This window comes from Nomascus leucogenys, chromosome 24, assembly GCF_006542625.1.
Source record: "Nomascus leucogenys isolate Asia chromosome 24, Asia_NLE_v1, whole genome shotgun sequence".
Taxonomy (NCBI): domain Eukaryota; kingdom Metazoa; phylum Chordata; class Mammalia; order Primates; family Hylobatidae; genus Nomascus; species Nomascus leucogenys.
In genome coordinates, this window is record NC_044404.1 from 1,607,073 (window position 1) to 1,621,678 (window position 14,606).

General features: G+C 48.9%; 1 protein-coding gene across 1 annotated transcript; it reads right to left on the reverse strand.

Moving 5' to 3' along the window:
* Window positions 1–12,186, reverse strand: LOC100602290 (golgin subfamily A member 8S-like). Its single transcript, XM_030805347.1, has 20 exons — window positions 12,109–12,186; window positions 10,317–10,436; window positions 9,353–9,412; window positions 9,092–9,169; window positions 8,203–8,241; window positions 7,893–7,940; window positions 7,720–7,804; window positions 7,521–7,624; window positions 7,436–7,441; window positions 6,395–6,481; window positions 6,180–6,287; window positions 5,906–5,984; window positions 5,304–5,526; window positions 4,968–5,049; window positions 3,630–3,717; window positions 3,149–3,210; window positions 2,481–2,581; window positions 2,303–2,400; window positions 2,040–2,195; window positions 1–1,954 (listed from the first exon to the last, which is right to left on the reverse strand). The coding sequence occupies exons 1-20, from the start codon at window positions 12,154–12,156 to the stop codon at window positions 1,779–1,781; spliced, it is 1,848 nt and encodes a 615-aa protein (XP_030661207.1). The 5' UTR covers window positions 12,157–12,186; the 3' UTR covers window positions 1–1,778.
* Between the last annotated feature and the right edge of the window lie 2,420 nt (window positions 12,187–14,606).

Here is a 14,606-nt window from a genome sequence, read left to right on the forward strand (position 1 = left end):
GTATCAGGAGGAAGCCAGATGCTAAATCTGGAGATGGTCTAGTAACTAGAAATCCCCACCCCAGGGAGCACACACACGTCTCCCTACCTCCTAATAATGTCATGTGTTCTGGAACACAGACATTAGAACTTCATGAAGTTTGAACTGTTGAGTCTTTCCCAAGCATCATCAAGTTGTGATTTAGGCAATGTCTGACTGAAATGCATTCATTCATCACGCATAGGCACAGTCACATAAATATTGCACAAAACATGTCCCTAACTGAAACCGAGAGGTACAGAAACATATTTCACTCTTTGTAAAGAAGTTTGTGAGGAAATATAACTGTGTGATTGTATAGACACGTTTCCTGATAATACATTGACATTCACAAACAGTAGATTGCACTGCAGTTTATAAACATTTTAAGTTGCATAAACTTCTCCTTGATTTTCAAAGATAGTATAATACTGTTTACTAAAACTCCTTTTTGTTTCAACTAACTACTCTCACATGTATTAGTTTATAATAATGTTTCTTATTATTTTTTAAAGTGTTTTCCATTCAAAGAAAAGAAGTAAATTCCTATGTCAGAGTAACCAAGGTGGATGAAGAATAGGTATTAGCCAGAGAGGTCTAGATGGTAAAATCAATCTTCAAGCCTCAAAGAAGCTCCGTGAACAGAGAGGAATGCCAGGTGTCACACAGCTTTCCTTCACTCTAATTCATTCTTGGCTAGAGCCTGTATGCCTGTTCCAGGGACAGTTAAACTCTTAAAGGATTTCTTATGATCTTCAGTAAATACATTAAGAAGAATGCCAACCAGTGCCCTTTTGTGTACTGAGGCATGTAGTCATGTGATTAAAACAGGTAACATGAACTCTGACTTTAAAATGTATTATAGATACAAATGCTCTAAGCTAGGAAAGGTTTTCCACATCCACAGTCAATGATGGGAACCTTTCATTCCTCAGAAATCATCCCTTTTTAGGTCATCGAAAAAGAGTACAACTGCTGCAGCTCATGATGCAATATCTTCATGAGCCCAGAGCACATACAAATCCTAAGGGAACCACCATAATACAGCGCTAATTCTTGGCACCGGAACAGATGAAACACACTCTATCCTGCACATACCTGCCAGAGCAGGCCACTTTCCTCTTCTGTGAGATTTAAAAAGCTCCCCCAAAAGGTTATGACTCCCATCACCAATACACAGAAAATGGAGGAAAGGCTCTTTCCAGTTCTCGGCCTTTAAACAACTCTAAATGTCAGTACTCATAGTGGCATATTACAAAGTAATAAACAGTGCACACTTGGGGGCAAACCACATATAGAGCTAATGAAGAGCTCACTGTGATTAAGATTAGATCAAACACTAGCAGAACATAGGCAAATTTTATCTGAATTCTGTAATGAATATACATGCTGCAATAACATTAAAAAAGCATGGCAGCCTATTCCAAACCAACGAGAACAGTTTTGTGCAAAGAGTGGGTCTTTGCGTGTTTGAATTCCCACCACATAAGGGCAAACTCGATATGCATGCTAATGACCTGCAATTATGAAATTAAAAAAGAAAAATACTAAAGGATGCCAGAGTGAACATCAGTGAAAGCCACAGAGACCCACTCTCTTTTAACTTTTTACAAATAAACTTAAACTATAAAATAGAAACACAAATAATCATGAGTGGCTCTAACATTCAAATGAACTAAATGAATTGTGTTGGAGATTAACTCCATAACTTGGTTTCTTATTTAAAAATATCTTGGCCAGCTCTTTGATGATGATGATGTTTATCTCCTTCTTCTCGGCTGCCAAGCCCAGCCAAAGAATGGAACACAGCAGTTGCTGCCCAAGCCTGGGTGCTCCTGGTGGTCCTGCACGATTGGCTGTGCAGTAGGGTTGTCACAGGGAGGACCCTCCCTGGCCTCTCCTTGCGCAGAGGAGCTGAGGTTCACCTCACAAAGATCTTTGGAGAGAGGGAGGCAGGGATCTGAGCACAGTGGGAGCCCCCCTCTTCCTGCCTGCCCACCCCGCCTGAGGGCTCTACTCACCACCATGCTTGTCCGCAGCCCCAAGCTCCTGGGGGGCTGGGGCTCCTGGACCGGGCTCATCAGCAGGGTTCTGGGCAGCAGCCAGGAATTTTCTGTGCCCATTGTTGTCGTCGCCACAGGCCCCGATACCATCTGCTGCAGCTCCAGCAGCTTCACCTGGAGGGAGGGGTGCTCAGCTGTCATGCCACTGCCTGCGCCTACCCTCACACCCACCCTCACACCCACCCCCACCGACACCCCCACAGAGTTGTTGCACACCCTACCTTCATCTCCTCCCTGTCCTGGGCCAGCCTGAGGTCCTCCTCCCAGTGCCGCATCTTTGGCATGGCCCCCTGGCTCTGTTAAAAGGTGATGGGTTTTCCTGCGGGAGGACAGGGCTGACACTGGGGCCTCTCTGATGGCCCTGCAGCTCCCCCTGCCGTGCCCTGGCCTCCCACTCACTGATGGCATCTCTCTCGCCAGTACTGGATGAATCGTATTTCTTGTTTTTTCACCAGCTCACTCAGGTCTGCCTTCTCCTCCAGGTGGTCCATAAGGCTGCTCTGGAGCCAAAATATTGTGGTCACATCTCGGCAGTGACCTGCCCTCAGGTGGCATTTTCAAGTCATGGAGAAGGCGGAGGGGAGTCCTGGCGTGGGCCAGCTTCTCCATGACTTCCTGCAGGACCCGGTGGGTCTCCCCACTCACAGACTCGCCCCCAGTCCCTGGGGCTGGGACCACTGCCTCTGGCTCCTTCTGGGCCGAGGCCACCGGGTGAGCCAGGTGCTGGCAGCACACCCTCGGCTCTTTCACCTGCTCTCATAACCGTGCCTGCTCCTCCTGGGCACTGGCTCCAGTGGACTTGAAAAATGCCACCTGAGGGCAAGATGTGAGCATTCTTGTAGGGGCATACACAGAAGAAATGGGGCAGAGAGGTGGAGCACAGCCCCTTCCCTTGGGGCCTCAGAGAGTGCACCTGTTGGTCACAGGTGAAATGGTGTCTGACCACTGGCTCTCGGAACGGGTGAGGGTCCAGAGAAATCAGAAGGCAGGGAATCTAAGAGCATAAAGGGGTCTTGGAGGGACCACAGAGGAAGGTGGCAAAGTGGGTGCAGGGGACTCAGGCTCACCGTGGCCTCCCCGCTCTCCAGGTCCTCTGGGACGCTCGGCATGGGCCGAGGTTCTCCATCTCCTGTGGGGGGTGGCCAGAGGGGTCCTCAGACAACCCAAAAAGGGAGGTACCGTGGGCCCACCTCTACCTCCACGCTCACTGTGTAACCCTGAGCCAGCTCCTCCCCAGAGAGGAATGAGCTGCTGTTCTTTATTTTTACTTTTAAGAATCAACATCTTGCTATTCCGCCCAGGCACACTCCCAGTACTGGTCGATGTGGGAGTTCTGACCTGCTCCCTTTCTGACCTGGGCGAGTTCAGCCATCCTTAGGCAACTTGGTGGCCCCCTGCTCACAGGAGGTCACCACACTGATGCCAGACTTAGTGCAGGCACCCGGTCGGCATAGTGACCAGCTGTTCTAAAGGTCTCTTCCAACTCCTCAATCCTATGCTGCTAACAGTCCCCCCTTCCTCCTGGGGCTCTCTCCTCTTCCTCTGAACGGTCTCCGGTACCTTCCCCAGGGAGAGCCATGAGGCCCAACTGGGCTGTTAGCTGCTGGTCCTGCTGGCTGGTAGCTTCCAGGCGCTCCTAAGGGGCCAGGAAAGAGTGAGAAGGGATAGAGTTTGCCAGGTCGTCCCCCTCACAGCCCCATCCTTGCAGCTCCCTCCCCTGGGTCTCCTGCAACTTTTGGCGGGTCATCTCGGCCACCGCTTTGCCCCAAGCTTCCTGCTGCTGCAGCTGGTTCATTAGCTGGGTCTGCTGCAGTCACTGCCTGTGCAGCACCTCCTTCTCAGAGGTCAGCTGCTGATAGGTGGCCACCTGCTGCTGATAGGTGGCCACGTACTGCTGCAGGTGGCCCAGGTAAAGGTCTGGCTGCTGCTGCAGACTCTGAGCCTCTTGGCTCTTCAGCTCCACCTGCAGGAAGACCCTGGGTGTGCGGGCACGTGGTGGCTGGTTTCCAGATTCTGGGCCCATTAATAGGGTAGCGAGGGCACTGTGGGGGCTCTGTCGGCTGCCCAGGCCCCTGTCCCCTTACTCCAGGCCTAAGTCACTGCCTCGCTTTCCTAGAACCCCATGCCTCCTTCCCCAGCCTCAAATCTCATACCCTCTTCTCATTTAATCCTCAGCATCTCTGTAAGGAAAATGCTAACTTCCTTTTGAAGTTAAAGAAACAGAGACTTAGAGATGCAAAGTACTTGAATGGTGACCAGTGGAACGGAGGTTGGAATCCAGTTTTAATGTAAGGAGTCTTTTTGTTTTGTTTTGAGACAAGAGTGTCACTCTGTGGCCCAGGCAGGAGTGCAGCGGTGCAATCTCAGCTCACTGCAACCTCCACCTCCTGGGTTGAAGCAATTCTCGTGCCTCAGCCTCCTGAGTAGGTGGAATTACAGGCACATGCACCATGCCCCGCTAATTTTTTTTTTTTTTTTTTGTAATTTTAATAGAGATGAGGTTTTACCACATTGGCCAGGCTGATCTCAAACTCCCGACCTCAAGTGATTCTCCTGCCTCAGCCTCCCAAAGTGCTGGGATTATAGGCATGAGCCGCTGCGCCTGGCATAAGGAGCCTGTTATACCACTGTCTCTTCCCCTGTGACTGGGGGGCTCCATGCCTCTAGCTGGGATGATGATGTCCAGACCTGGGAGGAGCCCAGGGATACCCACCTCTAAAAGTCAGAGGGCAGGAAGCAAGAAACAGCCACAGGACTGCCCTGGGGGTGCTGTGGTCACCAGCCCCCAGGCTGGAGCTGCCTCTGGCCTGGCACCTCCCCTCCCCAGAGGCTAGTGCCCGTCTCCCAGCCCTTCTTGGATGGGGTGGAGGTTTCCGTCTCCTTCACCTCATCCAGCTTCTCCTGTAGCTCCTTTACTTGCTGCTCCAAATGCAGGGTGCTCTTGTTCTCATTGTTCAGGACAGAGAAAAGCAATCAGCAACCACCCACTGCAGCTGGAGACCCCAGAACTTGGTGTCTGCCTCCCATGGCACCAGGAAGGGTGGAGGCAGGTTAGAAAAATCATCCCCTCTCTCCCACAGCCACCTGGTTCACAGGTGCCTTTAGAAGTAACATTTCACGTGAGGGCTACACTGCCCCATTTTAGAGGTGGGGAAACAAAGGCCCGGAGGGCTAGGGAGGAGGGTAGGCTCCCCAGCTGAGGCAACGCACCAGCTCCTCGAAGATGCTCTGTTCTTGGCCAGCTGCTGAAGCTTCTCCTGCTGTTCCTGAAGCCTCTCCTCCTGCTTCCGAAGCCTCTCTTCTTGGACCCGGTTCAGGAGACTTATGCGCTGATTCTTTTTGACCTGGGCCTGGAGCTCTCCTGCCACTCTCTCGAGTTGCTTCCTCAGGTGCTGCAGCTCCACCTCAGAGGGCAATGCTGGGGGCTCCGGGGGCAAGGGTTCAGCTGAGAAAGGAAGCAGACAATAAGGGCCTCTGGATTCTCAAACAAAACAAAACAAAACAAAACCCCTCCTCTTGGTGCACAGCTCCTCTCAGGCTCCCCAAACTTGGCCTCGCTGCTAATGATTCCTTGCACCTGGATGGTAGCCTGTCTTCAAAGCCACTTTCAGATAGAGAGAACTGTGGGTGGCTGACAATGGGCCCCCTTTGCTGATAGGGACACTGAGGCTCATAGAGATGACGACTTGCTATCTCCTGGCACAGACCTCTTTCCCTCTGCCTCCCTCTCCCTTCCATCCACCCACCTCCCTAGGGCATTCTAAGCCACCCCCACAGCCCTCTGATGCCAGTCCTGCTCCCAGGTCATGCCAGCCCCATCTTACCCATCTGATTTTTGAGTTTGGACTGCAGCTCCTCTACCCGATGCGTATAGTGATGTTTTGACTCTTTCAATGTGTCAATCTGCCCAAAGCACAGAGGGAAAGGGCCCTGGAGAGAAGGGCTGGTGGCTGGGCAGGCTCCCATCTCCCTCTCTGCCCCCACCCCCACAAAGCCCAGACCCATGACCACCTCTGGCTGTACTATTCTCATTTTACAGATGCCCAGAAAGATCTAGTGACCTATCTAAGGTGGGGTGGCTGAAGGGTCAGATCTCACCTCCTGCGACATTTTTCTCATCCTCTGCTGCCACTGGTCCCTCTCTCCTTCTATTTGGCAAGCATATTGATCTCGTTCTAATTGGACTTGGGTCAGTAACTCCTTCAACTGCAAGAATGGGCACAGAAGTTAGGAACGGCTGTCACTGGTCCTCACCTGCTCCTGGCCACCTGGGGTCATCTTCCTTCCACATCCCTCCCTCTGCAAAACCTCACCCGTGTTAGCTGTGTTTTCAGCCGTGCCTTCTCCTCTGTGGATTTCTTTAACCGCCACCAGCTAAGTTCTCTACTGCAGCTCGAGAACTGGATGATGAAGAGTAAGAAGTTTCGATCTGGGGAGCCCGGGACATTCCACAGAGTGCCCCTTAAAAGGGCCAGGGCTAGGCTCAATAAACAACTCGGTCAGTAAAGATCAAGGCATTTCCAAGCCCATAGTCTGGTTTTTAAAAGAACTCAGAAAAGTTGGAAGGGACAGGGAAAGAGATTGAATTTACAGCTGGCTATCAGAGGCCCAGAGAGATCAGATAATATTGCTATTGTTATTACTATTATTATTACCACTGTTTGAACCTTTATGGAGTGCTTCAACAGGTACCATGCTAGCAATCCCATTTAATCCTCGCAACACCATAGGAGACAGTTACTATGATTACCTCTATTGTGTATTTGAAAAATCATGGAGTATTTGAGGTTAAGTGCTTGCCTAAGATCAATTAGGCAGAGCTGGGATTTGAACACCCAGGTCTATATGATTCTCTAAGCCCATTTTTCTTGCTGGGGGTGGGGGCACAGATAAGAAGGGGAAAATTAATCTTTATGTGCACTGTTTGAAACGATGATACATTCGCATAGTCCAAAACTCAGAAAGTACAGAAAGGAAGTATCTCCCAGCCACCCTGTTGCTGTCTCCTGAATTTTTTATGAACCCTCTCAGACATGTTTTATGTCTATTATCATAGTATGTACACAAACACGCACACACACACACATTTCCCCTCTCTACAGAAATGGTAACATATTAAAGGTACTCTTCTGTACCTTCACAGTACGAGTACCCAATACCCCACCTAGGACCTGGCCAAGACCACAGCCAGGTAAGGGCAGGGCAGGCACTTGGCCTCCAAGCTCTGTGTCCAGTGCTCACTCCCCACAGTGCCCCCCAACTCACCCACAGCAGCTGACTCAGCCCCAGGCTGCCTCTAACAACCATAAACAAAAGCAGCGAGAAATGGCCATGCTGCCTTCTGGGCAGGACACTCCATCCTGCAGAAGGGACCTTTAGGCTCACTCCTCCATCTGTGAAGCCGGGCACCCAGGGGACAGGGCAAGTGGTTGAACTCACACTGACATCCTTCTGTGTGGTGGCGACAGCAGAGAGAGCCCGCTCCAACTCTCCTATACACTGCAATGAACATTGCAGGTGGCCTGCCAGATCCTTGGACTCTTCTGCAATGAGAGAGTTGAGATGGGGCCCAAAGGACTCCCCCTGAAGACCTGTCAAGGTGCCAGGTTGAAGGACGACAGGGTGCCCAGATTCCTACCTTCAAAGTGTCTGAGAACACCTTTTGTGCGACACAGGTCCGTATGGAGCTCATCTTTCTCTGTATTCAATCTCTCGATTTGAACCTTTGGGAGAAAAGCCAAGCAAGTGCTGAAAGAGAAGGAAAGAAACATTCTCCGGAGGACAGGAGGAGACTTCACACCCTCCACTCACTTCTAGCTGCCATTCAGCTCTCTGTGTTTTGTTGTTTGCTTTCTTTTCCTATAGGAAGAGGAAGACAGAGCTCTTACCAGGGGGAGGCAGAGACGGCACAGCAAGAGACATGCCCCCAAAATGCCACCACTGCCCCAGGACAGGCCCACCCATGGGACCAGGTTATGAGAGGCCCTGTGGGGATGGGGTGGAATGTGAGGAGTGAGCCTTCTTCCCCAGGCTGGGAGTGGGTGAGATGAGACTGAGGCCTCTATGTCTGAGTGCCCCCCAAACCCAGCAGTCATGTCACGAGGAAAGGAAATCATGTTACTTCTTCCAGGTGATGTTCCAGTTCTTTCTTCTGTTGTTTCTGTGGGGAGAGTCAAATGAAGGTGATGGAGGGTGGCCCCCTCAACTCTATTCCCCAGACCAGGAAGCGGTAGGCAGGGGCCAGGAATGGATTTTAAAGGCAAAGTTCTCAGACATAATGGGAACACAAATTGGTAAACTCTCCTCAAGCTCCCAAGGACAGAGGATTTGTGTCTTTGTTGGTTTTTGCCCACAGCCACAGAACTCAAAGTCTGAATCAGGACTCTCTTGAGAGGACAGTAACATAAACTCCTAGAGATGGAGTTTGAGAAAGGCCCCTCCTTCTGGCAGCTTGTGATTTAGAAAAGTGCGTTCATTCAGTAAACATTTACTGAGCACGTACGGGCCAGGTACGGTTCTTCACAGCAGACACAGGATGGAAAAGGACAGAGCCCTTGGCCCTGAGGTTTCCTTTCTAGGAGGCCTTTAAATCTCGGACTCTCAGAGCTAACAGAGACCTTTGATACTCACTACCTCCTCTGGAAACACGAGCCCAAAAAGGAGAGGTGGCTTGTCCAGAATCGAAGAGCAAATTAGGGACTGAGTCACAGCAGAAATACAGGGCCCCTGACAACCAGTCAGGCTAGCACTTCCCCAAGAGGCAACAAGCCCAGGGCGTGTGTAGCAAGGACTCGAGCAGGGGTGTCTGGAGAGGAGAGGGTCGGCAAGGAGGGCAGCAAAAGAAGAGCCACGCTGAATGCACTGGGGTCCCTCCAGGTGATGCCTGGGTGCCCCAGCTCCCTATTTGTCCTTGGCACCAGGGGCCCCCAGCCCCTTTCTTCAGGGCCCCAAGGGGAAACTGGAGCCCAGCATTAGCAGCATGGAATCAGGGGACCCCAATGGACTCTTACCAAAGATTTGATGGTGTTCTTCAGTCGATTGATTTGTGTGGACTTTGAATCCAGGACTGCTTGTTCTTGGCATGGGCTCTGAGGCGCATGCACAGAGGAGGAGGTGGAGCAGGAGTTGGGGGAGAGGGAGAGAGAACAATCATCAGGGCTGGGGTGTGTGTGGGCTGTCTCAGCTGGCAGAGGGGCCCCCAGTCCCCACTGTGTGAGGAGGATGGAGGGTTGACCTGAAGGGTCACTGCACCTCCACCCAGAGCCTCTTACTTCCAGATCCTTCAGGGTAGCAGATGATGTAGGGCCTTCCCTGTGGAAACCTGTTGCTGACTACAAGAGATGAGAGTACACATGGAGATGTTCTATCCCCCTCAGTGTCTGAGCCCTCTGACTTCCTTTCTTCCCCATCAACTGGCAACATTTTCTTTTCTGCCTATCTTGGACCCTTTGTCCCATAAGTCCTTTGTGCGAACTTCTCTCATGGTTCTTATCTCCCCACCATCCCACCCTTGGGCCCTTTCAGTGACTCCTGATGGCAAGTGGCTGTTCTCATTGTCCTGGCTTCCCCTTGAGACTGGGGATGAGGAAAATCAAACAGCAATGACCATATCCTGGGTGTCCTGAGAGTTTACAGCAGGCCATGTACTAGGGATTAACATAAAAACAACAATAACAAATCTCATTTAAACTTCACAAATGGAAGTGAAACAATACCACCTCTATTATACACATGTGAAAAGAGAGGCCTAATGACGTCAAGCAGCTGGCCCTAAATCATATCCCTAGCAGAGCAGATGGAGAGGCAGAGGCAGGTTTCAAATCCAGAATTCCTTTTTTTTGTTTTTGAGACAGTGTCTTGCTCTGTCACCAGGCTGGAGTGCAGTGGTGCGATCTCGGCTACTGCAAGCTCCGCCTCCCAGGTTCACGCCATTCTCTGGCCTCAGCCTCCTGAGTAGCTGGGACTACAGGCACCCGCCACCACACTTGGCTATCTTTTTGTATTTTTAGTAGAGACAGGGTTTCACTGTGTTAACCAGGATGGTCTCGATCTCCTGACCTCATGATCCACCTGTCTTGGCCTCCCAAAGTGCTAGGATTACAGGCATGGGCCACCTCACCCGGCTAAACCCAGAATTCTTAACCAGTACCCACCAGTCCATCCACAATCTTAACAATTACCCTCTATTGTCCCTTGGGCCCCCCGTCCCCAGAAGCCTGGTCAGCCAAGACTCACATCCCCAGGTGAGTGGCAACCACCAGAATTGGCTGTCTCAGGGATACTGCCATTTGTTTTCCTGTTCCTGTTTGCACCTGCTGGAACACCATGGCTGTTTCTCTTCCAGTAATCTTTTAACTGTTGGAAAGAAGAGCAGTAATACTCATGAGAACTATCAGCACCTACAGCCACATCCTTCTCTACAGTCTTTACAAAATACACTTATACACCATCTGATTTAATGACACCAACAACTGTATAAGGTATTGTCACAATCATTTAGTGACTGAGAAGGATTGATATCATGGCTAGAAAAAAAAAAAAAGAAAAAGGCAATACTGGGACTTTGAAACTCAGTCTTCTGACTCCAAGCTCTGTGGTTTTGCCAAGAATCAGCAGCTGCCAGGGACCAAAACCAGAGGCAGAGGTAGAAAAGTAGACATTAAGTAGGCAGAAACTGTATGCCATGTGGTTTAGAGTCATACATCCTCACATGTCTGTTAGTGTGAAGAAGTGCACCAGTACCTCTAAAACTTTTATATCAATGTGTCCTCATGGCAGAAGGCAGCCTTTCTGTTAAATCAGAATTTATCAGAAAGAGGGCAACCCAAGCCTCATTTCAGAGAGAGGTCTGGTATACTCTTAGAAACCTATGTGACTGTCATCCCTAAGTACATTAATGTTTTTTCTCTTGATCTCAAGAGAATCAAGGGAAACTGATGCTTCAGAAAGATGTCCCATATTTATCCTGTGGCACTCAAAGTACCTCAGGTTGAGATAATATGAGGAAGATTCGAGGTGTCAAGTTCAGTTTCCCCAGATCTATTCCACAGAAGATGAGCAAGTCTCACTTCAGAGACCACTGACTGAAGGAGAGTCTGGTCCCAGAACCATGGAGAATTAGAATATGAGGTGGAGAACTCAGAAAAAAATGTCAAAATCTCTCTGGAAAGTAGAAGCCTGGGAGAAAACCAAACCAAACCCATTCTCTCATTGCCACCCAGAGATACTGTCAATGTTTTGAGCTCACGGGGGAAGTGCAGGCTTTTCCCACTGTCAACATCTGTAAGGGAGTGAGGCAGCCTGAAACCTCTTGCTCCTAGATCCCATAGTCTCCATTCCCCTTCCAGCTGGAAATTTGTGCTGTGACCAGAGGAATCAGAAATGGGGTGACAATGCTTAGGGCTCTGGGTTGTAAGATCAAAGGCCAGTCTTGCAGTAATGACAGTTGCTAGGTGGATTGTGACATCACTACATTCCACTCCTCCTGGTCGGGGGGAGGGACCATGTCAGCACCATGTCCAAGTCACCACTCCATGATGGGGGAGGGAAACACAGGGTTGGGACCCAGCTCCTTGGAGATACCAGTGCAAAGAACCCAGGGAGGTCGACCTTGAGGCAGCAGGAGGGGAGGGCAGAGTCTGCAGCAGGGAGTCCCAGGAGTCACCAGCCCAAAGTCACCCAGGGATGACTGGCAAGGGTGGGGCCTGCATCCTTGGAGATGAGAGCCCAAAGAGCCCAGGGAGATCAAGCTTGGGGCGGCAGGAGATGAGGGCCCAGTAATGGAGCGGGGAGCCCCAGGAGTCACCCACCCAAAGTCACCGTGGGGTGATTGGCGAGGGCAGGGACTGGGCTGCTTGCTGAAGGGGTGGGGCTGACTGACAAAACTTTGGTGGGGGTAGCCCAGAGGCACCAGGGTTGGGGGGCCCAGTCCGGTGTGCCTCAGGAGTCGTATGGACTCTGGCAGGGGTCTTGTTGTCAAAGGGGATCTGTGGCTGGGTTGGGGGGCTATGACCTAGTGCGTTTTTACCTTTTTCTTGGCTGCAGCCAATTTGCTCTGTTGGGTTTCTTCTGCCATCACAGGGTGGGGAGGGAGGAAGGGTTGGGGCCAAATCAGCAAAATCCCAGTGAGCACCGATCAACACCTCCAGTCACCTAACAGGCAGCTGTGAGACTGAGCCAGAGGAGGTGTTACCAGGGCCCCAGTAGAATGTGGAATAGGGGCGTGGCCTTAATGCTCCAAGCCCATTGGTCAGTGAGAAAGATGAAAGGGAAAGGGGGCATGGCCAGATAGCAGTGTGTCCAGAGGGACCTGTGGCTCACAAGGAAAGCTGCCCATGCAACCACTGTTCCCACCCACTCTACGAGAGGGGAGAGGCCTCCCACTCTGGAAGAGAAGAAGGGCTGGCTTTTGCTTTAAAAGCTTTAAAACTGGCCGGGCGCGGTGGCTCACGCTTGTAATCCCAGCACTTTGGGAGGCCGAGGTGGGCGGATCACAAGGTCAGGAGATTGAGACCACGGTGAAAGCCCGTCTCTACTAAAAATACAAAACATTAGCCGGGCGTGGTGGCGGGCGCCTGTAGTCCCAGCTACTTGGAGAGGCTGAGGCAGGAGAATGGCGTGAACCTGGGAGGCGGAGCTTGCAGTGAGCCGAGACTGCGCCACTGCACTCCAGCCTGGGCGACAGAGCGAGACTCCGTCTCAAAAAAAAAAAAAAAAGCTCTAAAACTTTAAGAAATATATGTGTGTATATGTTATATATATGTGTGTCCATGTGTGTATCTATGTTTTTCTCTGTAGCTGTCTTCATTATCCAGCTTCTATGCAAGGTCTATGATTTTGGCCTATATTTTTCATCTTCGATTACAGTACAAAAATTACCAGTATTACCTTGTATGTAAAATGGGAATGACATTATATGACATACATCACAAGGTTTATCTGAGAGTGAAATAATGTACATGAAAACACTTTGTAAATTAGAAAGTAATATAAAATGACAACATGATTATATATATTACTTAACACTAATCATTTGCTGTTCTTTTAACTGAAACAAAAAAAAAGCTGAATAAATAATAAACAACTGCTGGCCGGGTGTGGTGGCTCATGCCTGTAATCCCAGGCTTTGGGAGGCTGAGGCGGGTGGATCACAAGGTCAGGAGATCAAGACCATCCTGGCTAACATGGTGAAACTTTATCTATACTAAAAATACAAAAAAAATTACCCAGGCAAGGTGGCGGATGCCTGTAGTCCTAGTTACTCAGGAGGCTGAGGCAGGAGAATGGTGTGAACCCGGGAGGTGGAGCTTGCAGTGAGCCGAGATTGAGCCACTGCACTCCAGCCTGGGCGACAGAGCAAGACTGCATCTCAAAATAAATAAATAAATAAATAAATAAATAAATAAATAAATAAAATAAAATAAACTGCCACAAAATAACATGCCATATTAGTAAATGATTAGTACGTAAAATAGATTAGGCAACTTACGAACATTATGTGTCTGACCACATTTAAATATGACCTCTCCACAAGTCTCAAAGTTAAAATTTTATTTTCTTGCCAATTTCTTGTCTTTATTTTTGTAACAACAGTGAAATTTCAAGTGTGTCTCACTCTAAGAAAACATACAAAAATAATATACAAAATTTTTAATTAGGTAATTTATTTAAAATGGATTTACCCTAAATGCCTGAGACAATATCTCAGACATTTCATAATTTCTTCAAGCAACAATTATTGAGCCTCTATTACGTGCCAGGCACTGTGCTAGGTGCTGGGTATAAAACAATGAGGAATAACAGACCTGGTCTATAGACAGTTTATCTAAGGGCTTCAACAGTAAGAATCAATTCATTTTAAAAGTGCATTCATTTAAGAAAACATCTGTTGCGTAAGAAGTATCTATAAACCTAAATGCAAATTATTTTCCACTTAATCCGATTTAGTGTTGATCATTATTGTAGTAACTACTTTTCCGCATACCTTGTAATGTTTAGCAGCGATTTTCAATCCTTCATCATTATCCAGGTTCTGTTCTGCTGCAATTTGGCTAGCTAAGGCTGCACAATTGAACAACACACAGCTCTTTTCATACCCTAAGCTTGCAAGAGTTGTAAAAAATTAAGAAGGAAAAATTTATCAGATTATTTTTTTCTAAAGAAAACAAATGTTTCAAAGAGAAATACTATGACCTCTCTCATTCCGCTGACTCTCACAAAAACGAGTTTCCAGACCTGTTTTCTTGCTGTCATATGCTCCCATATTTCAAGCTGCCCTTACAGGCATTTATTTCAACAATATTCCCATCACCTAAAACGCTAAAGAACAGGAAGTTCTTCTTTCTCTCCTTCCCTTTACTTCCACATTTCTATTACAATCAAATTCAAATGTAAAAGTCATTTTCATGTCATTTCTCTCAATTTCTTAAATTTGAATAAATTATTTCCATTTTTCCATCACCTCTCAAAATCACATTGTCCCACCACAATCAAACCAGTTCCTCATCACCACAAATCTAAGTCAAT